A 27,294-nucleotide genomic window follows, 5' to 3' on the forward strand; every position below is an offset into this window, starting at 1 on the left:
CGCCTCGATAGGGGCCTTTTCCTCTTAGTTTGTGTGGTAAATTGGCCCTTTACCCTAGTTGCCAGCTCCAAGTTGGGAAATACCTGGAGATATTTGGGACAGAGCCTGAGGAGGGTGGGGTTTAGGGATAGGAGAGACTTCCGTGCCATAGAGTCCAATTGCCAAAGCAACCATTTTCTCCAGGTAAACTGATCTCTATCAGCTGGAGATTACTTGTAATAGCAGGAGATCTCCAGCTTGTTCCTGGAGGTTGGCAACCCTAGGACTGGCAGAACTGAGTTAAATCTGACTCCATATAAGGCATCTCCACATGTTCATATGTTTATTTACTTCACTTATACCCCCACCTTTCTCCCTAGGGTTTCCAACATCCAGGTAACAGCAGAAGATCTACTATTACAATTGATCTCCAGGTGATAGAGATCAGTCCACCTGGAGAAAATGGCCACTTTGGCCATTGGAGTCCTTCCCCTCCCCAAACCCTGACCTTCTCAGGCTCCACCCTAAAAACCTCCTGCCGGTGGCAAAGAGGGACCTGGCAACCCTATTTCTTCCCCAATGGAGACCCAAAGCAGAAAGTGGATTGCATCAGTCTCCTCTCCTCATTTCATCCTCACGACAACCCTGCAAGGTAGGTTTGGCTGAGAGTGTGTGACTGGCGCAACGTCTCCCAGCGAGCTGCCATAGTAGAGTGGGAATCTGAGCGTGACAGTCTCGGGTTCTAGTCTGACCACTACACCGCATTGGCTCTATAGGTAGCTGTCTTGATTCTTGTGTGTGGAATCGCATTGAGCAGAACCTTGAAGTCACCTGCTTGGTCATTTGGAGGAACTCCGTTTAGCAGAGCAGCATGAAACAGTTCTACTAATGTCTTTCTATTCTCCCTCCAAATGCAATTCTCCACTACTCTTTACACTGGCTTACAGAAACAGCCGATAGCCAGAAAAGAGTCGAAATCAGCACTGAACACTGCCTTCCCTGACAGTGCATCAGCAGGCAAAATGCCCATTTATGTTAGGACAATGCATTTCTCAGCCCACTTCAGGATGAGGCCATCTTTGTACTGTCTTTCAAATTAAACCAAGAAAAGAGGACGTGAGCATTAAAATTCTTTTAGTGTGCAATTTTTTTTTTTAAAAAAAAGAGAGACATGTGTTAGCTTTTAGTGAGAACAGTTGAAAGACTCAAACCGACAGTCTTTTAATGCATATATTGGCTACTTTACATCCACCAAAATAGACGTTAAAGCAGATTAAGAGGTTAATGGAAAAATACAGGCTTGGAGCTGTAAGTCATAACACTTCACAGTAAGAATGTGATTAGTTATTTTGGTATTCTGCGGAGGGGGAAATGCACCTTCTTTAGCATTGATCAGAATGGAGGCTTCAAACCCTGCCATCAACAATTAAAGATTTGGATAGCAGAATATGTCAGATTTGTACCTACTGCCATTCTTGTTTATAAGAAAATTCCTGATATGAAAAGAAATTGCCTTTTTTCTATAGAGGCTGTTTCCCGAGGAAGGCAATTTAGCTGCTTTACCAAATGCATAAAGTTAATGAGCAAACTCCCTCAAGACAATATCAATTGTGTGAATCCCCTTTGGAAACCCAAAGTAGCCGAGGCGTTCTGTTTCACCTCAATGAATCCCCGCTGCCACTTCAGCAGCATTTGAAAACGAAACAGCGGATTGTGCAAAGAGGCTTGGGGGAAAAAATAAAAGAGTTTCTGGTTCTTTGAAGGCCACAATAACAGCATAAGAAGCTTTGTTTTTTTCCCCAAGGACTATTTTGGCTCCTAATGCTCTGAGGGCACGGAAAGCAAACACAGTGTTAGCCAAAAAGGTGACGCTCTTTGATGGAAGAATTGGGATAAAAGTTTACTTTCAACTCTATTAATGTCAACAGAAAATGCCAAGTAGCTAAAGGACATATTGTGGTTCTGAGTGGCTAGGCGGACGGACCAAAATAAAGATCTCATACCCGAGTTGCTCCACCTGCTCAATAGCTGTGATTCATCCATAACTAGGGTTGCCAACCTCCCGGTAATATCTGGAGATCTCCTGCTATTACAACTGATCTCCAGCCGATGGAGATCAGTTCACCTGGAGAAAACGGCTGCTTTGGCCATTGGACTCTACGGCATTGAAGTCCCTCCCCAAACCCCGCCCTCCTCAGGCTCCGCCCCAAAAACCTCCCGCTGGTGGCGAAGAGGGACCTGGCAGCCCTATCCATAATGGTGGGCTCCATTTTCAGGTTACAAGCTGTGCATTGTTCACTCAAGGGACGTTCTTCTGAGGCCCCAGGATGTAAGTTCCTTAAGATTACTCTCCTTCTACTTCTAGGTTTGCTAAGTGGGAGGGTCTTCATTCCACTGAAGGGAGGGACAGAGTGCCCACCCAAGTACCCTTCAGATGAGATTAGGAAGTAGGGTTGCCAGCTCTGGGCTGGAAATACCTGGAGATTCTGGGGGTGGAGCCTGAGGAGGGCAGGGTTTGGGGAGGGACTTCAATGCCATAGACTCCGATTGCCGAAGTGGCCATTTTCTCCAGGTGAACTGATCTCTATCGGCTGGAGATCAGTTGTAATAGCAGGAGATCTAGTACCCCCCCACCAGCCACACTGCTATCTGCTCCAATGCAAAAAATATGCATAGCCATGTAAATTACAAAAGTTCCCCAACAGAGCAAACAGGGGCTCCCTGGATTCAGGTGTGTTAACTCCAAACATCTTTGAAGCGTTCATTATGTGGATTTACATCCAAGTAAAAACAAAACAATACCCCCACTTCTCAGTAACTGATCCCTCAATAGTTTACTTTTGGTGCTGAATTGTTGTCCTTGCCCTTTTTAAGCTATTATTGTTGCGGCTGTTTTAATGTGCTGCCTTTATTGTATTGCACATTGAGTATTTTTAGCTAAAAACCAAATATTATCAAAAAGACAAACAAAATAAATTAAGATGGTGAGTTTGAACCATGTGAAATCTGATTGTAGGCTGAAAACTTAGTGTGTTGTGATCTGGGTGTGGTGTAGACCTTGCAGGGATTGAATTTCCTGCCTCTATTGCCAACTCACGGAGCCCCCTCCCTATCTTGCTACTGGAGGCTGGCAGACTCTGAAGACAGGGGGTAAAGTCACACTCTACAGTGAGAGGGGAAAACAGTCAAAAGCAGTCACTTTTGAAGACGAAAGTACCCTTCTACAACTAACAGGCAAGACCAAAGATGTTAACAATGCAATCCTAAATTTACACCATCTAAACGCATCTCTGTTTAGGATTGCACTTAAAACGTGGGAAAGCTAATTCACTTAAAATTTGGGAAAGCTAATTCACAGGGATTAATTTTATTGGGTGATAAAATGCAGTATTCTTCTACAGTAGTTTTGCTTTTTTTAAATGATTCTACATTAGGGCCACAAAGGGAATAAAATTAATATGTGTAGGCCGCACACTTCTAATCTCACATAGGTAATAATCAAAGAGCAAACAGAATTTAAAATGCTGTGCAAATTATGAGTGAAACTTTGTAAGTCTTGGCAAAGCAAGACGATTTAAGGTAAAAAAAAGTCACTGGACAGATTACTGGGAAAGGGCAAATTACTGGGGGGGGGGATTTAGATTTTGTATGTATTGTTTCTCAAACCAACAAATGGCTTGGCACCTCATATAGTTTGGTTTCTGGAACAAAGCATCTCCGGGCCTGGTCAGGGCATACATGAATGCCAGCCTGTGAATCCAATCCATGGTGTTCTGAATTGCATGTATGAAGAACAGGATCCAGCCAAAGTTGCATGCTTATACATTACAATGGTAGAATTCAATGTGTATTTCTTTGTCTGGATATCTTCTACAGCGGAGGTTCCCAAACTGTGCTCTGTGGAGCACTTGGTGCTCCACGAAACATCTCTGAGTACTCCATGAAGAGATTGGAAAGATAAATACTGCTGTCATTCTGTTTCGTATATAGGTGCTAGGTGAAAATTCGTGCTCCATGATGAATTTCTCTCCTGAAAAGTGCTCCATGACTCAAAAAGTTTGGGAACCTCTGCTCTACGTGATCCCAAGCTCTAAGCAAGTCTACCAATATAGTAGTTATTCCCCATTATCCCCACTGGTTTGGTGAGTCATCAAGACAAGAGACTTCCAAAGTCACTTCTGCTCTCTTAGCTAAAACCGGCAAAATTTTAATGTTCTTGACTTAGAATAGGTGCTTATATTGAGTTAACTCATGGACAGCGCATTCCGGGGCGGAGGGAGATGGCACAGCCACACCACCTCCTCAGAGGCTTCCCGGTCACCGAGGAGAATAAAAAAAGCCTTTTTTAAAATATAAAAGGCAAAAATGGGGGAAATGCCCCCACTGAGAACAGTGGGGCTGCAACACAAAAAAAGGTGTCATAGCCCCACCGCAGCAGCAAGGGGCATTCAAGGGCTGGAAGGGGTTAGGAAGCTGACTAAAGTCAGCTCTGCCCCAGGAACACCCCGTGAATGCCCCCCATGCCGGCGCCGCCATTCTCTACAGGAATTTAGTTCCTGGAGAGGCTGCACCAGCTGGGGAACCCTTCACAGCTCTGCAGCGTCCAGGCGTCAGTGGAAATGCCCCCCGCACCAGCATAAGTGCCCCTTATACTGTGATAAGTGGGCACTTACGCTGACGTGGGGTCACACCACCTCCAAACGACTCCCCCCCCTCAGGAATGTGCTCTCTTCCAGTAGAAAAGAACACTCTTCTTTGTTTCAATAGGAAGGGTTTTGTTCTTAACATTTACACCTTATTTCCCCAACTGCCTCAGTTCTGAATTATTTAAGCACAGGTGTACTGCTTGCTGTACATCTGTCCATCAACTTTCTAAGCACGACATATAATGGCAGTTGTACCTTGAAGGGATGCCAAAAAATCACTTACCCTGCTATGCCCTTGATAGAAGTGATATTTACTTAACATGATTTTCAGCATTTCCCTCATCATTTTACAAACAGCAATGATAGATGGAAAAGTTAGGAATTCTTTACATGATACACAGATTCTTTAGTAGATAAATCCATCTCTACTTTATTTATTTCAAACACTTCTGTCCTGTTGCATTACCAGAATGCTCCAGAGGCAGCATCCAACAGATTTTAAATACCGTATTTTTCACTCCATAGGACGCACCGCTCCATAAGACACACCTTGTTTTCCTCCTCTAAAAACTTGTCTTATGGAGCGAATGCCGGCTGGGTGCGGGCGTGTCGGGATGGTGCGAGCCGGCGTTCCCCACCCCGATGGCCAGCTGGGAGGCGGGCGGGGCGCACAGAGCTGGCTCGCGTTGTTCCAGCGTGACGCGCACACGCCCAGCTGGCTCTGTGCGCCCCGCCCGCCTGCCAGCTGGCCGTCGGGGCGGGGAAAGCCTGCTCGCGCTGGAACGACGCGAGCCGGCTTTCCCTGCCCCGACGGCCAGCTGGCAGGCGGGCGGGGCGCGCAGAGCCGGCTGGGCGCACTGGAACGGGGCGCACAGAGCCGGCTCGCGTCATTCCAGCGCGCCCAGCCGGCTCTGTGCGCACATTCGCTCCATAAGACGCACAGACATTTCCCCTCACTTTTGAGGAGGAAAAATTGTGTCTTATAGAGCGAAAAATATGGTAATATATTAATTAAAATATCATGTACAACACCAAACACAGCCACAAAATGCTAAACGATAAAAATATTACAAGTTAATCAATTAATAGCCAGCAAAGATCCATGAAAGCCAACTCCCAGGGTTTCAATAAAACCAGGAAAAAGCCAATAAAACCAACTGAGAGCAGACAATAAAAATCAATCTTTTAAAACAGGACAGTGGGGTAAAACAATCCATACAGAACCCCCTCTTACCAAAATGCCCACATTTGCACTTGGTGCCTCAAGCTCAACAAAGAGAAAATTCCACAGTCAAGGTGCTACAACTGAAAAGCCCCTCAGGTTCATGCACCTCGTTCATAAGATATATGAAAAATTATAGATCAGGTTGTTCAGATCTATCTAACTGTTAGATTTGATTACATGGTGGGGAGGGGGAACGTGGCGACTGCCAGGGTGATATTATGATCACCCAGCTAAAAGGGTCTGTAGAGAAGAAGAAGAAGAAGAATTATTAATTTTTATATGCCGACTTTCTCTACCACTTAAGGAAGAATCAAACTGGCTTACAGTCACCTTCCCCTCCCCTCCCCACAACAGACACCCTGTGAGGCAGGTGAGGCTGAGAGAGTGTGACTAGCCCAAGGTCATCAAACCCGGTTCTCCAGATCAGCGTCCACTGCTCCAAAACACTACACTAAACCACCACTCTTAACACCACGCTGGCTGGAATGCTAACCAGATCCTTCAGAAATGGAGAGACAAACATAGTTCTATACCTATGAAATTCTGGACAATCCAATAGACAATGGAGCAAGGTGTCGAGGCTCCCTGTGTCACAGCTACAAAGTCCCTCTGCAAATGGAAACTTTCCAAAGTGGCCAAAATGTTCTGCCATTGGGACTGAATTAGGATTGAAGCCACGTCCCTCAGTCTGCAAGACCCGAGCAAGGCTATTAACAATCGAACATTTTCGAGGACACTGATTCATAGGGTTGCCATGAGTTGGAAGTGACTTGATGGCACTTCACACACACACACACACACACACACACACACACACACACACACACACTGAGGTAGAGGTCTTTTGTCTCAACTGCTGACCTGCTGAAGATGTCAAGGAATGAACTGACCAAATGTTGCATGCAAAGCATATGCTCTAACATTCAGCTATGCCCCCTCCCTTCCCTTTCTCTGTCCCCAGTGTTTCTGATTACGTTAAGGGTGAATTATGAACTCTGGTTTCACCAAATCATATATCATGGTCAACATATACTCAACAGTTTTCTTAAAGCCATTGAAGAAGTAAGGATTTTGTAACTGATCATTTTCAGTTCCCCACCACACACAAAGCAACTTTTTTGTTCCCGCACAAGGCTGTCCAGCATTTTTTTAAAATGAAAAGCAGGCAGCAATCCAGGTTGCAGTTCTGAAATTATTGTGATTGGACTTTTAAGAAAAGAAGTATCTTCATTGTGCTTACCTGAAAAGATATCTATCTGATTCTTCTTCCCCCCAGTGACATTGATGTGGACGCTGACTTTGCCCTCGATCAGGTCGATCTCTACGTTACCCAGTCCTTCGGCAAAGTTGCTGAACAGCAAACGTCCATTAGGATTCCAAGTCCGGAACTGAAAGCTGATTGAGAATACATCCTGATTCGGGCGACCAGGCACTTCCAGATAACTGGTGGCATTGAAAAAGACAGGCACGGTATGGGGCTCCACACAGGAAAAGCTTAAATTCCCCTGTTAAAAAAAATGGGGAGAAAAAGTCCTTGTAGCTTTAAACTGACAAATATTTCTGGAAAATGGTGAGTGCTTTGGTGTTACGTTCAACAGAGGTCCCTACTAGGGCTAAGCACATTTCCACTGTGGTAGTTTGGGCAAACGGTGTTAATGCCATTTCCAAGGAAGGTTTGGGTAAAGGGAAGAATGGAAGTAGGGATGCCAAACTCCAGGTGGGCCTTGGAGATTTTCAGGCTACAGAGATCAGTTCCCCTGGAGAAATCGGCTACTTTGGATAATGGACTCTGTGGTACCACATCCCTGCTGCGCTCCTTCCCCTCCCTAAATCCCACCCTCCACCCCAAAATCTCCAGTAATATCCCTACTCAGAATTGGAAACCTTAATAGGGCCTATGGAATGAGGGGAATTAGGCCTCCACAACATTTTCCTTATCCAAAATGGCTCCAGGAAGCTGCTATTTGCCCCACTGGAGTCAACATACAAGTCCATGTGTATCTGTATGTTTCCAGAAATGACCACATAGTGATCCCTGGCACCATTTCAGATTGGGAAAATGGTGTAAAAGGAAGGTTTCACACACTCATATACACTGTGCCACTGTTTTATCCAAGGTTTGTGATGGGGGGAAAATGCTGGGAGCTCCCAACCGCATGTCTGAGCCTTCAAATGGACAGAAATTATTCTGTGGAAGAACGACAACCCTTACCAAGTGCTAACTTACCAGAACAAGCCTGTCACTTCCTGGCCAAGATCGCTTGTACTTGGCCAGGGTGTCCGGCCTGATTTACGCAGACAAAAAAACAAAGTGGTAAAACACTGAGGTGGTGGAATGGACTGAAAGTGGAGGATTGGCTTTTGGAATTTTCTCTATTAGGGTTGTCCATATCGATATACCCAAACTGAAAATAAACCCAAAATTAGCTGTTTTGGCAATATTCGGGCTTTGGTTTCACCAAAGGCCAAAACCTGGGGATCTTCCCGAAGCTGAATAGGCAAGTCCTGAAAAAGCCAAATAATTATTCAGGTTTTTTCGGTTTGGCTATTCACCTTTGCTCAGATGCATGGCTGTGTGCTTTCTCCCCTTCGATCTTTTTTTTTTTTTTTGGACTGGTTTTGTTAGGGCCCCATAGTTGGGGCCCTTTTGAGGTAGGGGTTGTGTAATTGGAGCCAACTTGGTCTGGCCAACTGACAATGAGCTGATCTGCACTTTAAAAGACGGGGCTCAGCTCACCCAGTTCTGTCCCTCCAGCTGCTTGTTGGGCATTTGAAGAAGACTGCCAACTCGCACTAATGAGCAATCTCCTTCACAAAAGCTGCCTTGGTCATGACTTTGGCTCCAACATCAACCCCCCCCCCCCAAAAAAAAACCTGCTTTCAAACTGAAGGTGGCCTGAGTAGAGACTTCATTTCCCTGCACCGTGACCATCTCTTGAAATCAGATTTTTGATGGCAATATTAAAGGACTGTTCACAGAATGTGATTTGCCACCAAAAGAAATGTTTTCCGTGCCTCATTTTTCTTGCATTTAAGCCATTTCCCTCGGTTTGGAAGCTAATTTGCCTTTACATCATGCCATGCGCCTCAAACTTTGAGGTGCCAGCCTACCAATTGGCTCTTTCTGCCAGTCCTCGGCAACACTGAACTTCTGAATCTGAAAACCGATGGACAGCTAGGCTTGCAAATACCTGGAGGATGGAGGTGACCCCTTTGTGGGCCCATAAAATTTTACCCCTGTCCCAAAGTTCACCAAACTTTGGTGACCATCTAGGAAGAGTCCCTTGCAGCCATGCTGCAAATTTGAGGACTCTACCTCCTAAAATACCCCCACATAAGCTTAAAAAAAAATCCCCATAGACTATAATGGGCCCGAATTTTTCCGAATGTCTGATACTTACTGGTATGGGTTTTTGGCTTATTCCAGGTTTACCAAAAAAAAAAAAAAAAAAAAATCAAGCCCAATAAACCCGAACCCGAAATTTACTGTTTTTTTTTTTTTTTTTGCACAACCCCATTCTCTGTATTAAAAATGCCCTGTCCTTAGGGCCAAACTACATGTTACATTTTAGGGACGACTTGGTTGGAATTCCCTGGGCCCGACTTGGTTTCCCCACAGTAATACAGCAGCTGTGGTGAAAGTCCCCAGCAGCTCAATTCTGCTCAGAACTGTGGTGTGTGTATGGGGGGGGGGGGGGGAAGGATACCTGCCTTCTCCTGCTTTCCATTTTCCAAGCTCAAACTGCCCCATAATTCCAGCAGATCTCCAGGCCCCACCTGGAGGTTGGCAACCCTACAAAATGCAGCTACCCTTCTGAAACTCTAACCCACAACCCTATACTGTCTTTCTTCTCCTTCATTCTGTGTCGCATTCCTGCCTCTCATCAGAAGTCTAGCAAGACTCCTGGCCAAACACTGGGTCTCGAGAGACTTCGGGGGATACAGGCCCAAAATCTCACTGCTACAAGTGAATCCAGGAGCCTTTCCCCTCTGACACTTGCGACCTCTTCCTCTCCCTACATGTTTAGCTGGATGGAAGGGCCTGTTATCTTAAGGAGCTCCTTACTAGCGTTGTCAGGTCCCTCTTCAACACTGGTGGGAGGTTTTGGGGGCAGATCCTGAGGAGGGTGGGGTTTGGGGAGGGAAGGGCTTCAATGCCATAGAGTCCAATTGCCAAAGTGGCCATTTTCTCCAGGTGAACTGATCTCTATCAGCTGGAGATCAGTTGTAATAGCGGGAGATCACCAGCTAGTACCTGGAGGTTGGCAACCCTACTCCTTACCTAACCTTAATATGAATTACACTCGCACATACTATTTATTTCAGGATGTCAGAAATGTACAAACACCAGACATTATTCTACACCACCATTCTATGCATTCAAAATCATTTCAAAAATCAGGTTTACGGCCAGGCGTAATGCTGGGTTTCTTCTAGATTTCTAAAAGAATTATTGCCACCATAGCCTCTTTTTTTAATGCTAAAACAATCCCATGGGGCAATGAGGGGGAGAGGGAGAGAAATGAAAATCTATGCTGATTTAATTAGAACAGAATTGATCTTGTTTTCCTAGAGGTAAGGCAATAGAAGTAACTCAGCCTGAAATAAAAGGGAAAGCAATTTTTATACCCTTCCTTAGCACTGAAAACCAAGCGAGCCTCAAATTATCCCAGCTCCCGATAGCTGCTTGCTGCATCATTCATGCATTACGAACAGCGCACATAGAGGACTTACTGCACTCTTAAGCCATAAGACAATAAAATACATGAACACATGAAGCTGCCTTATACTGAATCGGACCCTTGGTCCAAAGTCAGTATTGTCTACTCAGACCGGCAACAGCTCTCCCGGGTCTCAGGCAGGGGTCTTTCACAACACCTACTTGCCTGATTCCTTTAACTGGAGATGCTGGGGATTGAACCCGGGACCTTCTGCATGCCAAGCAGATCCTCTACCACTGAGCCACGACCCCTCTCCATGGCTCTCCAGGGTCTCAGGCAGAGGTCTTTCACATCACCTACTTGCCTAGACCCTTTAACTGGAGATGCTGGGAATTGAACCTGGGACCTTCTGCATGTCAAGCAGATGCTCTGCCACTGAGCCACAGCCCCTCTCCATGGCTCTCCAGGGTCTCAGCCAGCATCACGGAAAAACTGGATGGCACATCTGTTCTCGTGCCTCCCCACTTCTGCTATTACCTGGAGGTTGGCAATCCTAGATGTGGAAGATGGACAGTGGAGCCAGAGAAAGGTACAGAATTAGGGGGGTTCATATCATGAGAGGGAGGAGAGTTGGAAGGTACCACAGTGGCAGAGCATCAGATGATGTGTAGGGTTGCCAACCTCCAGGTGGTGGCTGGAGATCTCTCACTATTACATTTGATCTCCAGGTGACAGAGATCAGTCCCCCTGCAGAAATGGTCGCTTTGGCAATTGGACTCTATGCTACTGAAGTCCCTCCCCTCTCCAAACCCCACCCTTCTCAGGCTCCTTCCCCAAAATCTCCAGGTATTTCCCAACCTGGAGTTGGCAACCCCACTAATGTGGGTTATGACCAAAATGATAACTTTTAGGGTTGCCAACTCCAGGTTGGGAAACTCTTGGATATTTGGGGATGGGCCCTGGGAAGGACAGAGACCTCAGTGGAATATAATGCCACAAAGTCCACCCTGCAAAGCAACCGTTTTCTCCAGGGGAACTAATCTCTGCAGTCTGGAGAACAGTTGTAATACTGAGAGAAACTCCAGGCAACACATGGAGTTTGGCAACCCTAATGTATGTCTAAGCCACATGGTAGATGTTATTACCCAGCAAGGCACAGGAACTGCCATGCAGGTGGCAGCCAATTAACGACTGACTCCCAGATTGGCAAATATAAGGTGGAAGTGAGATTGTGCACATAGTTTTTCACCCCTCCTTGACAATGGCATAATCCCTAGTCTGGATTCTGTGTTTAGACAAGAAGAAGAACAAGAGTTGGTTTTTATATGCCGACTTCCTCTACCACTTAAGGGGAAGAATCAATCCACTTTACTATCACCTTCCCTTCCCCTCCCCACATCAGACACCCTGTGAGGTAGGTGGGGCTGAGAGAGCTCTAAGGGAGCTTTGACTAGCCCAAGGTAAACCAGCTGGCTTCATGTGGAGGAGTGGGGAAACCAACCTGGTTCATCAGATTAGCATCCGCTGCTCATGTGGAGGAGTGGGGAATCAAACCCAGTTCTCCAGATTAGAGTCCACCACTCCAAACCACTGCTCTTAACCACTACACCACACTGGCTCTCAGAACGATAACAAAACATTGGACACTTTTACGAACATAATGTATTTGGTGTGTTTTTCCCTTCCCCCCTAATACTGTTAAAACCGTACACATGCTGAAAGCAATTCCCTTTTCTACTGGCATTCAGTGCGGTTTAAGAGCATTCATTTGGACTACAAGGAAGTTCCCCGCAGAATAGAAAACTGTTTCTAGGGTCCAACCTTCCTTCCTTCCTTCCTTCCTTCCTTCCTTCCTTCCTTCCTTCCTTCCTTCCTTCCTTCCTTCCTTCCTTCCTTCCTTCCTTCCTTTCTTTCTTTCTTTCTTTCTTTCTTTCTTTCTTTCTTTCTTTCTTTCTTTCTTTCTTTCTTTCTTTCTTTCTTTCTTTCTTTCTTTCTTTCTTTCCATAAGAAAGGCCCTGCTGGATCAGAACAAGGCCCATCAAGTCCAGCAGTCTGTTCACACAGTGGCCAACCAGGTGCCTTTAGGAAGCCACAAACAAGACGACTGCAGCAGCACCATCCTGCCTGTGTTCCACCGCACCCAAAATTATAGGCATACTCCTCTGATACTAGAGAGAATAGGTATGCAGCATGACCAGTATCCATTCTAACTAATAACCATGAATACCCCACTCCTCCATGAATATGTCCACTCCCCTCATAAAGCCCTCCAAGCTGGCAGCCATCACCACATCCTGGGGCAGGGAGTTCCACAATTTAACTATGCATTGTGTGAAAAAATATTTCCTTTTATCTGTTTTGAATCTCTCGCTCTCCAGCTTTAGCAGATGACCCTGTGTTCTAGTATTATGGGAGAGGGAGAAAAAGCAGTCTTTGGTGGGGGACTTTGTCAAAAGCTTTTTGGAAATCCAAATACACAATATCCACAGGCTCATCCCTGTCCACTCTCTCCAAACCATGCATAATTTTATAGACCTCTATCATGTCTCCCCTTAGCCGCCTTCTTTCCAAGCTAAACAGCCCTAAGCGTCCTAACTGCTCCCCATAGGACAGTTGCTCTAGTCCCTTAATCATTTTGGTTGCTCGTTTCTGCACCTTCTCAAGCTCTGTAATATCCTTTTTTAGGTGTGGTGACCAGAACTGTACACAGTATTCCAAGTGTGATCTCACCATAGATTTGTACAAGGGCAGTATGATATCAGCAGTTTTATTCTCTATTCCTCGTCTAATTATGGCCAGCATAGAATTTGCCTTTTTTACAGCAGCCGCACAGTGGGTTGACATCTTCATTGAGCTATCCACCACCACTCCAAGATCCCTTTCTTGGTCTGTCGCTGCCAGCACAGATCCCATCAGTGTATATGTGAAGTTGGGATTTTTTGCCCCAATCACTTTACACTTGCTCACATTGAATCTCAGTTGCCATTTTAATGCCCATTCTTCCAGAACGCAGAGTTCTGGAGCTCTTCACAGTCCGATTTTGTTTTAACCACCCTAAATAATTTGGTTTCATCTGCAAACTTGGCTACTTCACTGTTTAACCCCAACTCCAGGTCATTGATGAACAGGTTGAAAAGCACCGGTCCCAAAACAGATCCCTGAGGCACCCCACTGCTCACATCTCACCATTGTGAGAACTGACCATTGATTCCTACTCTGCTTCCTATTTTTCAGCCAGCTCTCAATCCCTAAGAGGACTTGTCCTCTTATCCCATGACTATGAAGTTTGCTTAGCAGTCTTTGGTGGGGGACTTTGTCAAAAGCTTTTTGGAAATCCAAATACACAATATCCACAGGCTCATTCCTGTCCACATGCTTATTGACGCTTTCAAAAAACTCTAATAGGTTAGTGAGACAGGACCTACCCTTACAGAAGCCATGTTGGGTTTTGACCAGCAGACCTTGCCCTTCTATATGCTTGACAATTCTATCTTTAATCATGCTTTCCACTAATTTACCCGGAACAGACATTAAGCTAACTGGCCTGTAATTTCCTGGGTCCCCCTTGGAACCTTTTTTATAAATGGGTGTTTCATTGGCCATTCTCCAGTCCTCTGGTACAGAGGCTGATCGAAGGGACATATTGCATATATTTGTTAGAAGTTCAGCAATTTCCCATCTGAGTTCTTGAAGAACTCTAGAATGAATCTGGTCCCTGTGACTTGTTAGTTTGCAGTTTGTCTAGACGTTCTAGGACTTCCTGCCTTGTTACCACTCTTTGCCTCAGTTCCTCATTTTCCCCTCTCCAAAATCTCTGTTCAGGAGATGGAATCTGCCCTGTATCTTCAACAGTGTAGACAGATGAGAATTCATTTAGTTTTTCAGCAATCGCTTTATCCTCCCTTAGAGTTCCTTTATTGTCATCCAATGGTCCAACCGCTTCCCTAGCTGGGTCATGCTGCATACCTCCGGACTACATTTCCCCACGTCGTTGGTGCCAATATGCACCACAACCACTGGCTCCTCCCCAGCACTATCTACCAGACTACCTATATGACGGGTAATGTCCGCAACCTTCGCACCAGGCAGGCAAGTCACCATGTGGTCCATGCACCCGCCAGAAACCCAGCTATCTACATTCCTAAGGATTGAATCCCCCACTACAAGAAGCCCCCCTCCCCTCTGAGGCATATCCTTCCTTCCTTCCTTCCTTCCTTCCTTCCTTCCTTCCTTCCTTCCTTCCTTCCTTCCTTCCTTCCTTCCTTCCTTCCTTCCTTCCTTCCTTCCTTCCTTCCTTCCCCTTAATGCAGTTTATAATTCTTCACAGAAACACTTAGTTATTTAAAGAAACCTGTCATTGGTGATGAGGTTACACAGGTATAGAAAGCTCTTTCCACATACACAATCCCCAAGCCATGCGCTCACCCCATGAGAAGGCTCCACCTTCTTCCTCCTGGCCATGTCTGTGATATTATTGGTATTGTAGATGATGCTTTCCATGCAGCCCTTGAAATTCTTTCTGCTGCTGGAACTTGGCTTTCCAGAGAAAGGCATACCACCAAACGTTATCTTTGAAAAGAAAAGGTGAAATATTTTACAATGGTGTGAACATTGACCCTGCCACCAGAGTTTATAAGCAAGTTTTTGTTTTGTTTTTTAAACTTTGAACCATATTGCTACAGCCTTGTGCAGAAGTTGATTCCATAATTACTGGTTCGTAATTTCATAATTATTGGTAATTATTGGCCAGGCTGAATATATTTCCTTCAGCTATGGTTAGTGGCAGATATAAGAAAGTACCACGTGAGGAAAGGTTTTGTAGTTGTCATCTTAAAGAACCAGATTCAGTCCATCATATCCTCTTGTGCTGTCCATTCCTTACTCAACAGCATTTACAACTAATTCATCCTCACCTTCCAGTCCAAAAAATTCAGCAGACAAGAGTATCAAATTTTTATTGATGGATAAAACCCCAGAAGTCACTGAGCATGACGCTGAATTTCTTGCAATCGTTATAAAGACAAAGAGAGAGAATGATGGTATAGGACAAGAATGGTGACTATAGAGATGTTTCAGTGTATTTGTTATTAAAGGGTCCAGATGGCTTTATTAACTTGAAATATAAGGAGATCTTTTTTAATGTTAGTTATATACTGATCTTGTCCTGACCTGGATGGCCCAGGCTAGCCTGATCTGGTCAGATCTCAGAAGCTAAGCAGGGTCAGACCTGGTTAGTATTTGGATGGGAGACCACCAAGGAATACCAGGGTTGCTGTGCAGAGGAAGGCACTGGCAAACCACCTCTGTTAGTCTCTTGCCATGAAAAACCCCCCAAAAGGGGTCTCCATAAGTCGGCTGCGACTTGACGGCACTTTACACACACACACACACACACATATACTGATCTTAATTGATTGTCATTTTATGATGGAACATTAGTTTTCCTTTAAGGTGTCTGAACAAACGCATGTGGCAATGTGGCTATTATGCCAATAAAGGTTCATGTATGTGTGTGTGTGTGAGGTAATTATTGATTTCGTAATTATTGGTATGTTGCTACTTCAAATGCTTTCCTGGATGAACTGTTAGTGACCAACCGCTCGGACAGACGTTATGTGCGTAGGGTTGCAAAGAGAAATAAAAAGGCCGCACCAGTAACAGGAGATAAAAATAAGGCCAAGGCCAATGGTCAAAATAGGCTAAAAAAATATTACTCAGAATAGAAATCCCCTAAGTGTTTCTCCCAAAAGGCTTCTTTAGGGGAATCTACAAAATACAATATGTAATACATTACTGAGTTTATAAAAAATATTTAGTTAAAATTATATAGGCAAATAAAGCACTATATTAAAAGTCAGAATACAAGCTATACCGTATGCAAAACTGCTAGCGCTTATTCGTCCTTGAGATTACACAGAGGAAAAAGAAAAAAAATCCTTGTGAGAGAGATATAAGATACAGCTGTATAGCACATGACAGGGTTTAGCTCCATTTAAAAAAAAAAAAAAAACACCTTATTTGTATCTAAATGAATGCTACCAGCCTGCAGTGATTGCAATAGTCCTTCAAATGAGCATGAATTCTGAAGCAATTTGCTAATTAAAGAACCTTTCTATATACCAGTATCTAGTCATGGCAGTATCATCCTAATTTACAAAAGCTGATGCAATTCTAGGGATAAATTTAACTCTTTTGGTGTCAGTGTCTGGAGTCTAACAATCTGCTTCTTTTTTCGTAGCAACCTTTTATTTTTACAAGTTTTTTTTCTGTACTGCCCAAAATACCAACTCAGAGGGGTCATGATTATTTGCACCATTGGCCTTAGCCTTATTTTAATCCCATGTGAGTAGGGTTGCCAGGTAACTGGCGGGAGTCTGGGGGCGACACTGTGACATAACTTCTGGGGAAATTGAGATCACACCTCTCTAGGGATGACCAGAGAGGAAAAACCACAGAAACTCTATGGTAAAACCACAGAGTTTCTGGTGATTCCTAGAATGGACTGACATCACTTCCAGGGTTTCTCCGGAAGGAACATCATGCCATCACAGACAGGGCTTGAAGTCTCATTCTAGTGTACTGATTTACTACATTTCTTTTTGAACATTGTGGAATATTTTAAAATAGCATCTCCCCACTTGCTGTTTGAAGAGGTACAATCCTGAATTCTGTTGCATCAGGCTACCATAATACATGCTTGATCTGGCATATCATTTTAAAATATTCTGCCTATAAAGAACGAAATACACATTAGCACATAGTCATGAGTAAGCTGAAGTAGCCTTAGTTTTATGGTTTTCTCCTTTGGAAAGTGCCCCTCAGAGAGCAGTAAACTGCAGCAGCGAGTGGGTACTTAACCTTCTTCTTGCCATCCAATTTTTCATCGGAAACTCCAGTCTCACTAGGCTCCTTCCTCTCTGCCATGTTTCCCGACCGATCTTTCCCACTGAAGAGTTCATCAAATTAATGGCGACATGGGGACATATACAGCGCATTCCTGAGCTTTAAGGGTGAAAGCCCTTAGGAGGCCAGGAAGGCGCTGCACTTGCGTTAGGGCCCCCCGTGCTGGCGTCTGGGCTACTTACATTGGCATTAGTGGCCCCAACGCTGGGGGGGGAGGCCCAGGCGCTGGTATCCAGGTGCTGCCGTGGCAGTGCCACCCCGAGCCGCCGACAGGGCCTTACACCAGCGTCCCACCGGCATAAAGGCCCGCACTGGCGTCCTGGGAGGCATTCCGGCGTCCTGAGAGGCATTCCCGGGGCAGGCCTCCTGCCCCCTTTTGCCTTGGGTATGCTGGTTAACTTGAGTTAGCCTGCTGTCAGTAAATTAGCAAACATAGACCAGCAAATTTAAATTGCATGCAAATAAGTCGGTTTCAGGTAGCCGGCTCAAGGTTGACTCAGCCTTCCATCCTTCCGAGGTCAGTAAAATAAGTCCCCAGCTCGCTGGGGGTAAAGTGCAGATGACTGTGGAAGGCACTGGCAAACCACCCCATAAACACAGTCTGCCTAGTAAACGTCGGGCTGTGACATCACCCCATGGGTCAGTAACGACCCGGTGCTTGCACAGGGGACCTTTACCTTTACTGCTTTGGCAGCATCTCCATGATTCACATAAAGGGTGCTCTGGCAATCTTGGCCTCTGACCTGTCTGCATGCCAGACTTCTCAGTGCCACTGAATGATCTGCTCTGAGCAGACCTGGGCAGGCAGAGGAATCACAAGTCATTTGGCTGCTGTTGACTTACTTGGTTGCTTTGATTTCTCAAAGGGGACAGAGAAACCAGCTATCATTGAGTGCAAAGAGGAAACTGCGAAACAACTTCTTTTCCCAAAGGTCTGTAAATATTGACATCAAGAGCTTTTGAATTATGCATTGTTAGTACACATCAACTGAGAGCTTTTGGAGTGTTTCAGTGAACACTGTCAACTGCAATACATAGAACAGAATACCTCATAGTCCAGGTCCAGGTAATCAAATTCCCCATTGATCCGAAAGTGCTGCATGTGTCTATCAAGTGTAAGGTTGATGTTTCTCCCATGACGCTCTATCACTACAGAATGCCAGTGGTGGTCATCTAAGAGGCTGCCGGTTGTCACAGATGTGTGGCCATAAATTGAGCCATACTGGTTGCTACCTGATAAAATGGATGAGGAGTCCAATTACTTTTTAAAAAAACGAATGCCTCAAATTTAATGGAATGAAGCGTGGCATTGTATCTTATCACACCATGTTCCACAAACAAATTTGTTGTGAGGATATACACGTGAATGGCTAGCAACGACACAATAAGGTATTTTCACTTAATTTGCAAATATTACATCTTTTCTAAGCTATATCATTTATTAATTAAGATCATACACCCCTGGCTGGTTCTACTGCAACTAAGGATGATGATGATGAAGAAGAATTGTTTTTTATTTGCTGATTTTCTCTACCTTTTAAGGAGAATCAAACTGACACCTTGTGAGCTAGGTTGGGCTGACAGAGTTCAGATAACTGTGACCAGCCCAAGGTCACCCAGCAGGCTTCCTGTGTAGGATTGGGGAAACCAACCCGGTTCACCAGATTAGAGTCCATGTTCATGTGGAGGAGTGGGAAATAAACCCGGTTCCCCAGGTTTAACCATTCTTAACCACTACACCATGCTGGCTCTCAACTGAAACTGAATGTCTGAATTAGCTCTCAGAAGTGTTGTTAAAAACCAATATGAGTGTACTTTGCTAGCATTTATAAAATAAATAAAAGATAAGACTAGGGCACTTCAGGAAGTGGTGTTTGTGGAAAGTTTTCATGGACAGAAATGGTGGTGAGATAAGGGAAGGAAAAACAGATAAGTGAGACATTTGAAAGAAATCCTACTGAGGTGTAGTTGTTGTCTTGAAGAGAGAAAATTTTAAAACTTTTTAAAACCATGTGGAGAGGATAAATGGCCATTTCCACCAGATTTATAGAATTACGTAATACAGGTTATAATGACCATGAAAACTGCTTTCTTCTACCATATCAAAGGGCTATCTGGTCCACAATTTTACCCGTGGCTAGTCAGATGTCCCTGGAAGCTCATGAGCAGCTATTCCAAAATCTTGGAGACATACTATTATCGTCGCAATCTTTAAAAAAGGTCAGCGCTCTGACCCAAGCTGTTATCGTCCAATCAGCCTTTTGTCTTGCTTAGGCAAATTGTATTCCTCCTACTTATTAAAGAGGCTGTTGGACTGGGTTGAGAGTAATGACATCCTTGGCTGGGAACAGATTGGCTTTAGAAGGGGTTGGTCTGTCATGGACCACTGTTTAGTGCTCTCCCATCTAGCCGAGAAATATTCCTCCCCCCGAAATGGCACCCTTTATGCGGGTTTTATGGATCTTAAGGGAGCTTTTGATACCATCCTGAGGGAGAGGCTATGGTTGAAACTATCACATTCTACTATGGATAGGAGGTTACTATGGCTTATTCAGCAATTTCATACTGACCTCACAGCTCAGGTTCGCTGTGGCAACCAAGGAGAACTAACCGAGCCTTTTGAACTGGTCAAGGAAGTTAGACAAGGTTGCCTCCTTGTTCCTCTCTTGTTTAATCTATACCTGAATGATATGGCAACCAATTTCTCAGAGTTTTGGCACCCCCCAAAGCTTGCAAGCCATTCCACCCCGATTCTACTCTATGCTGACGATGCAGTTCTCCTGTCCCGCACAAGAATTGGTTTGAAAAGATCTTTGCAAACTTTTTCTGAGTACTGCTCTAGGGAAGGTCTTAAAATAAACCATCATAAATCTAAGATCATGATCTTCACTAAGAGGAGAAAAATGCCTCTTTTTCGCTGGGTATTAGATGGCTTTGAGGTTGACCAAGTCAAGGAGTTTGTTTACCTTGGCATTCTGTTTTCCAATAACCTAAATTGGAATGCCCATCAAAAAGCAGTGTCCAACAAAATTAAACCTGGGGTTGGTGCTATTGTCAATTTTTTTCACACCAAAGGTGGCAAATATATTCCAGGGGCTATTCAGGTTTTTAACCTGAAAATTACCCCAATTATCCTCTTTGGTGTTGCCATCTGGATTACAGTCATCCATTAATCTATAGATCGTCCACTGCTTCAGTTCTTACGAAAACTCCTAAATGCCCCTCGATGTGTTGCTGGCGTTACTCTTCGTTCCGAGTTTGGCCAAATGTCACTTGAAGCTAGGGCGTGGTTGGCCGCCTTTAAACTACACCTTAAACTGTGCTTTAGCACTGAGGGGTTCCTAGCTTCTCTGAAGTATGACCCTTTCAAATCCTCATGGCAAAAAATCTTAGATGAGAAACTGGCGTTGCTGGGCTTCTCGCAGGATATGTTATCAGATCTTGGGAAAACTGAAGCTTTTGCCAAAATTAAAAAGCGCATTAAAGAGCTCGATTATAACAGCACTACTTTTCGTGCTCGTCGCGTCTGTTCATCCCAGTTCTTTGGAATACCCCCTCCACGGGGTCTGCCTGCCTATACATATTATCTGACAACTCCTCGTCTCTGTAGAGCTTTTTGCTTGGCTAGATTGAATGCTAACCCTTCTATGGTAATGCAGGGCAGAATTCTGAATATACCATACTCAGACAGGATCTGCCCTTGCTCTTCTGGCTCTATTGACACATTAGCCCATGCCCTTTTGCAATGCCGCTTTTACGAGGAACTTCGATCGCACTATATTTTCCCCCTTTGAATATACAAATCCAATGCCTCTGTGACTGACATAATGCCTTTTTTACTAAGCGACAGGGACCCCAAGGCTACATTGTCAGTGGCAAGATTTGTTTCAGTCCTTATATCCCTCCAACACTAGATATATGCTGCTCAAGATCAATTGATCAAGGAGCTTCTAAGGGATAAAAGGAAAGGAAGCTCATGAGCATAGCATGGTCCTGATGGTCATTCTCTGTTGGGTTCACAGCAACTGGTATCTGCAAGACAGCTTCTGAATATGGATTACTATTTGGGCACCCTGACACTGATAGGCTTACTGAGTTGTTCTGTTAAGGTCTAGGAGCTGGAATCTGGTAACTGGTCCAACTGTGAAAGAGGAACTAGACTAAGCAGTAAATCACTTCTGAGCCACATTGCAAAGTAACCTTCTGCATTTTTCATGCTTTAACTGCAACTTGATCTAAACCTTGTGCCAAAGCATTTTTAGTATCCAATTTCTCTTCCTGGGAGACCCTTCCTAACCCAGTTTCTGACCTGAGACTATATATTCTCACCTAAACTAAGTACCTATGTAGGGAATGTCATTTATCATACTGATAACTAGCTGACTACATTTTAAAAAGTAAGGAAAAGCAGATGGTTAGAATTTCAGTGATATCTGTCAGGAAGTTTTATACTAAATGAAGCTGTACTATTCTCATTTGCATCAAGCAAACTTGTTGATCTTTAAACCACAAGAAAATAATATAATATGCACCATGTGGTGCAACAGACCAGGAAGACGCAGATTGAAATCCTTCTTCATTCATGAATCCCATTGGGTCATCTTGGGACAATCAGCATATATCAGCCTGACCTACCTCATGGGGTTATTGGGAAGAGAAAACATGGGATATGCTTGCTAGGATGCCCGTAAATAAATAAAAGTGTTAGGAGAAATCATTACCCTCAACTGTGAAATAAACAAAGGGAACAATTATTATTCACATGACTGCAAGCAAGATATATTTAAACAATATTATTATTGTCGAAGGCTTTCACGGTCAGAGTTCATTGGTTCTTGTAGGTTATCTGGGTTGTGTGACCGTGGTCTTGGTATTTTCTTTCCTGACGTTTCGCCAGCAGCTGTGGCAGGCATCTTCAGAGGAGTAACACTGAAGGTTGAAGGTTTATTATTGATGATGATGGAGCATTCATGTGTGAAAACAGTCACCGTGTGCCGGCGTAAGTGCCCATTTAACCCGGGTTAAGGGGCACTTACACCATCATGGGTGGCATCCACACTGGGGCCCCGGCACCAAGGAGTGGGGCTTGGGCACAGGTGCTGCCTCCTGGCAGTGTTCCAGTGGCACAAGTCCCCGCGCCAACATCCTAGGAAGCATTCCCAGGGTGTTCCTGGGGGGCAGGGCTGCCTTTAGGCAACTTCCAAACTCGTCTTGCCCCAGGAATGCCCCCTTGAACTGCGGTGTTGCTAGGTATTTTGGTGGCATATCCTTGTTTTACTCAATAGGGGTGTTTTCGTGTTTTTATTTTAAAAATGCCTTTATTTTCTTTGTGGCGGCTGGGAAGCCTCTGTGGAGGCAGTTTGGCTGCACCACTCCTGCCCGCTGCCTAACTGCCCCTCTTCAGGAATGGGCTGCCCATCCATACATGACCACTCTGTGTACCCAGAAACCGATTTCAGCTCTTCCAGAGATAGCTGAGGAAGAGAAAATATAAGGCAAAGGATAACACTCAGAGTCGGATCTACCATTGTACCATGAGATGAACAGGCAGATAAGACAAATCATACCTAAATTTAAACTAAGGACCAACTTGGCTTTTTTCAGTTCCAGAGTGATGTAGTCTCCTTGCTGGCCTTCTCCGTGGAAGATTACACCTTCGCTTTCAGAGGTTTTAAATTTCAAAGCAATGACATCTTTCAGCGTTTTCAGGGTTTTTTTCCTGTGTCCAAATCTGTACGGTAATACAACGTGGCCATCAAAATTGATAACGTCAGCCCCTAAAGGAAAAAAAAAATCAAACAAACAGTTGCTGAGCAGTTATGCTTTATGGGGGAACATCTCTAACAAATGCCGCACCAACACTCATATTCGGACTATGCAATAAATGTAATATGCATCCAGAAAACAGTTTCTGCTGGCTTAATCTATTGAAAGAATGTAAAATGGAACACCGTCTCAATCTATGTTTCTTGCTTGTTGTACCCATGTATTTGAGTTCATGTGTTGGATCCAACCAGCTTTTCCATTGCCCCCCCCCCCCCATATCCTCACCCATAGCCATGCCGCCAGTCAGCAGGCACTGCCTGGCATCCCTACCTTGGAGAAGGCCAAGCTGAACTGCCCTGATATGGCTGTGAGAAACAACAAGTAGTTTTGAACTGATGGTGCCAACACATAACTGGTGCCAATAGGCATTAGCTGACCCGTTACTTTCTCCTGCATACTGATATCAATGCAGGAGGAGGCAATTGGTAAGCTGACATCAATTATAACTGCTGCTGGGGGGTCTGAGCCAAGGTGTTGGCAAGCTGCTAAGTCTTAGCTCTGCATGCTTCTGGATACCCCCAGGGCAGCGGCCCACCAGGAAATTTGCCCCTAAGGATACTTAATAATGTTCCCACTCGTCCCCCCAAGTGAGTCTTCCTGAAGTTTTATGTAAGCACATAAATTAAACCAATCTGGTGTAGTGGTTAAGAGTGGTGGGTTGGAGCGGTGAACTCAGATCAGGAGAATGGGTTTGATTCCCCACTCCTCCACATGAGCGGCGGAGGCTAATCTGGTTAACTGGGTTGGTTACCCTGCTCCTCCACATGAAGCCAGCTGGGTGACCTTGGGCTAGTCACAGGTCTCTTAGTGCTCTCTCACCTACCTCACAGGGTGTCTGTTATGGGAAGGAGAAGGAAAGGTGATCGTGAGCCGGTTTGATTCTGCCTTAAATGGTAGAGAAAGTCAGCATATAAAAACCAACTCTTCTTCTCCTTCAAAAATATCCATCTACAGTATCAGGTGGATGTAATACCGCCCAAATTTGCTCTGAAGTTTACTGCACCCAACTTGCTTTACGGCAAAAACAAAACAAACAAAAGCTTGCAATCATAAATTCCTCGTAAATTGCTCTCCTCGCCTTGAAAGGGCAGCCGGCACTATCAATCCACAGATCACCTTATCAATTATACATTCAAGGGTAGGAATTAGTTCATAAATAAATGCAGAGCTGGAATTAGCCACTTCTAACACCCCTAAAAGCAGCTGAATCAAAACTGGGCACAAGGGACTTTTGGCAATTTGTCTTGCAAAACATCCATCGTCCCCACGTTCATTAAAAACCTCGAAGAAGACAATAAGCCAAGCGGGAAAAGGTCACCATCTTGGAGATATACAAAGCCTCCTTTGTAAATCCATCTCTCTTGTTCCCAAACTTAAGATATCCAAGAGATACAACCAAAGGTAAAGGTCCCCCGTGCAAGCACCGGGTCATTCCTGATCCATGGGGTGACGTCACATCTCGACGTTTCCTAGGCAGACTTTGTTTACTGGGTGGTTTGCCAGTGCCTCCCCCAGTCATCTTCCCTTCACCCCCAGCAAGCTGAGTACTCATTTTACCGACCTCGGAAGGATGGAAGGCTGAGTCAACCTTCAGCCGGCTACCTGAAACCAACTTCCGTTGGGATCGAACTCAGGTCGTGAGCAGAGCTTGGATTGCAGTACTGCAGCTTACCACTCTGCGCCATGGGGCTCTTAGATACAACCAACCCCCTCTTAAAATGAAGTGATATCCACAACATCCCAGAAAATGCTCCACTTTCTCACAGTTTGGGGAAACCAATATGGAATCTATTTCTAACAGCTGCTCCAAGAAAATGTAACATTTTTGCGCTTTCTGCATTTATAGTGGCAAGAGTTTAGTTCCCTTCTCTCTCTCCCCTCCCTCCCTCCCTGCCTCTCTCATACACAGACACACACACACAAACATACACACTAGCATGCAACCTTCCCCGCTATGCAATCCTCTAACAATAGATTGTGCGTTGGATCCAGCTCTTTCACTCAAACTCACCCAATTACCCTCCATACTACAGCACTCATTCCTCAGGATCTTTGTATGTGCAGCTCCCATGATTATCAGCACTGCCATTTTTGGTGGCCAGAGATCCCTAAAACAGGCTTCTGGGTGGTCAAAGGGAACCCTTCCTTCATTTTTCACCAGCAGAAAAGCTGGGTGGATCCAACCCAGTATGAATACTGCAACCACACAGGCAGGGTCAGTCACATTTGCCTTTCTCATCTGATCAGGATCGCAGGTGGATAGAACCGACCGACATAATTGGCTTTGCCCATGTAATTACAAGAGTCACACAAACTCCCTGGCACTGAAAGAAGGAAAATAGCTCGGATTTCTGCATGCAGAGTTATTTTTGACCATCGAACATGTTCCTGATTTGCCGCCGAGAAATTCAAAATGAACGAGTGATGTATTTCAAAGGATGCATTTCATCGGATGTATTTCAAAGGACATCTAATGTTCCATAATATTAGCGTTGCCTAAGACATTCCACAGACCTCTAGGTTGTCAGCACGTTCTACCTAAAGGGAAACTGGAAATCATATGGGAGTTTCTCCTCAACTGATAAGATTAGTGAAATTACACAAAAGGGGTAGGACACACATACCCTTAGAATTAAATTTTCTGGGTGCCTTGAGCTGACACAATCATGGCTGAAGAATGTCTAATGCCCTGGTAATGTTAATAATGCAACTCTATTTCTCCTCCCTGACAACAACCATGCTCACCTATTTGTAGAGGTCATAACGTTGAGCATGTCATAAAATGTGCTCTCTAGACTGAACTCCCCTGCATGCGTGGTCTCTCGGCCAGCTTCCTCATTATGGCACCCCCCGCAGCTGGCGCATTACCATTCCCTTTGAGTCCCGCAGCAGTCATATTTTAGCATCCAGGGGCTGATCTAAAGTCAATTGAAGTCAATCGGAATCTATCCGCAGGCTTCGGCACTCTTTGAATGAAGCCCCGAAGGGAGATCTCCGAAAGTACATTGAAAGGGAACGCTTAACCTTATAAGCAAATGCATTTGGCACGTCGGTCCTTGTAGCATTTGGCTGAAAAGGCAACAGTAAGAATCCCCACCATTAAGAGAGCTGGTTTCAAATAGGCATAGTAACTGCAACCTATCCAATGGCTAGTTTTTGTCACTGATAAATTGTGAAAAATCAATTGAATCACCAACTGGGGTGAGTTAGAGAAAGAATTCTCTCCAAAACTCAATATAGGTTGAACATTGGGAATATTACATAAGTGTATGTTACATTACAATATGCTTAATGCCATGTCCCAGTGTGATTCCTTGAGGCTAGCATGGTGTAGTGGTTAGGGGCAGCAGACTCTACTCTACTCAAATGCTGTCAATAGGAAACAGAGTGCAGGGGGGTCCCTCAACCTTGTTGATCATGCAGCCACTTTTGTAATTTTGAAGAACAGTAGAGGGCACCAACAATAAATGGCTGCTATGGAGGAATGCTTTAAGGTTACTGGTAGAATTGTCAGCTCTAGTTTGGGAAATACCTGGGGATTTTGGAGGTGGGGCCTGAGGAGGGCAGGGTTTGAGGAGGGGAGGGAGCTCAGCAAGGTATAATGCCATACTGCCCACCCTTCAAAGAAGCCATTTTCTCCAGGCGAAGTGATCTTGATTGTCTGGAGATCAACTGTAACAGCGGGAGATCTCCAGGCGCAACCTGGAGGTTGACAATCCTCATTACAGGCCAAGCATCCTGCTATGATAGGGGGAGCTATTTTTGAATGGGTGTTTCTTCCCCCAGTCTCAAAAAATGAGGTCTTCTTGAGTCATCAGAAGCACCTCCTGCTTTAATAAAGTGAAGGAAAGCCAAGATGAGCTCTTTGGGAAGAAGCAAATGGGCACCAGTAAACACACGGGTAGGCACTGTAGCATCTATGGTGGACATTGCATTGGGGACTGCTGATATTTACATACACAAATATAGCCATAGCAAAAGTTATTACAGAGCTTATTATGTAGTATTTAATGATGTTACATTTGTTAATAACCATCAATGCCAATTCACTAGA

General features: G+C 44.7%; 1 protein-coding gene across 1 annotated transcript in view; it reads right to left on the bottom strand.

Annotated features, from left to right (window-relative positions):
• CNTNAP2 (contactin associated protein 2) overlaps positions 1 to 27,294 on the bottom strand; it is a 744,578-nt gene that overhangs the window by 683,587 nt on the left and 33,697 nt on the right. The window contains exons 3-6 of the mRNA XM_056857035.1: positions 22,982 to 23,191; positions 18,463 to 18,647; positions 14,937 to 15,080; positions 7,091 to 7,355 (exon numbers count right to left, since the gene is read on the bottom strand). Coding sequence (XP_056713013.1) covers positions 7,091 to 7,355; positions 14,937 to 15,080; positions 18,463 to 18,647; positions 22,982 to 23,191 — 804 coding nt within the window. The remainder of the gene's footprint in view (positions 1 to 7,090; positions 7,356 to 14,936; positions 15,081 to 18,462; positions 18,648 to 22,981; positions 23,192 to 27,294) is intronic.

The sequence above is a fragment of the Euleptes europaea genome, chromosome 11 (assembly GCF_029931775.1).
Source record: "Euleptes europaea isolate rEulEur1 chromosome 11, rEulEur1.hap1, whole genome shotgun sequence".
Classification (NCBI taxonomy): Eukaryota; Metazoa; Chordata; class Lepidosauria; order Squamata; family Sphaerodactylidae; genus Euleptes; species Euleptes europaea.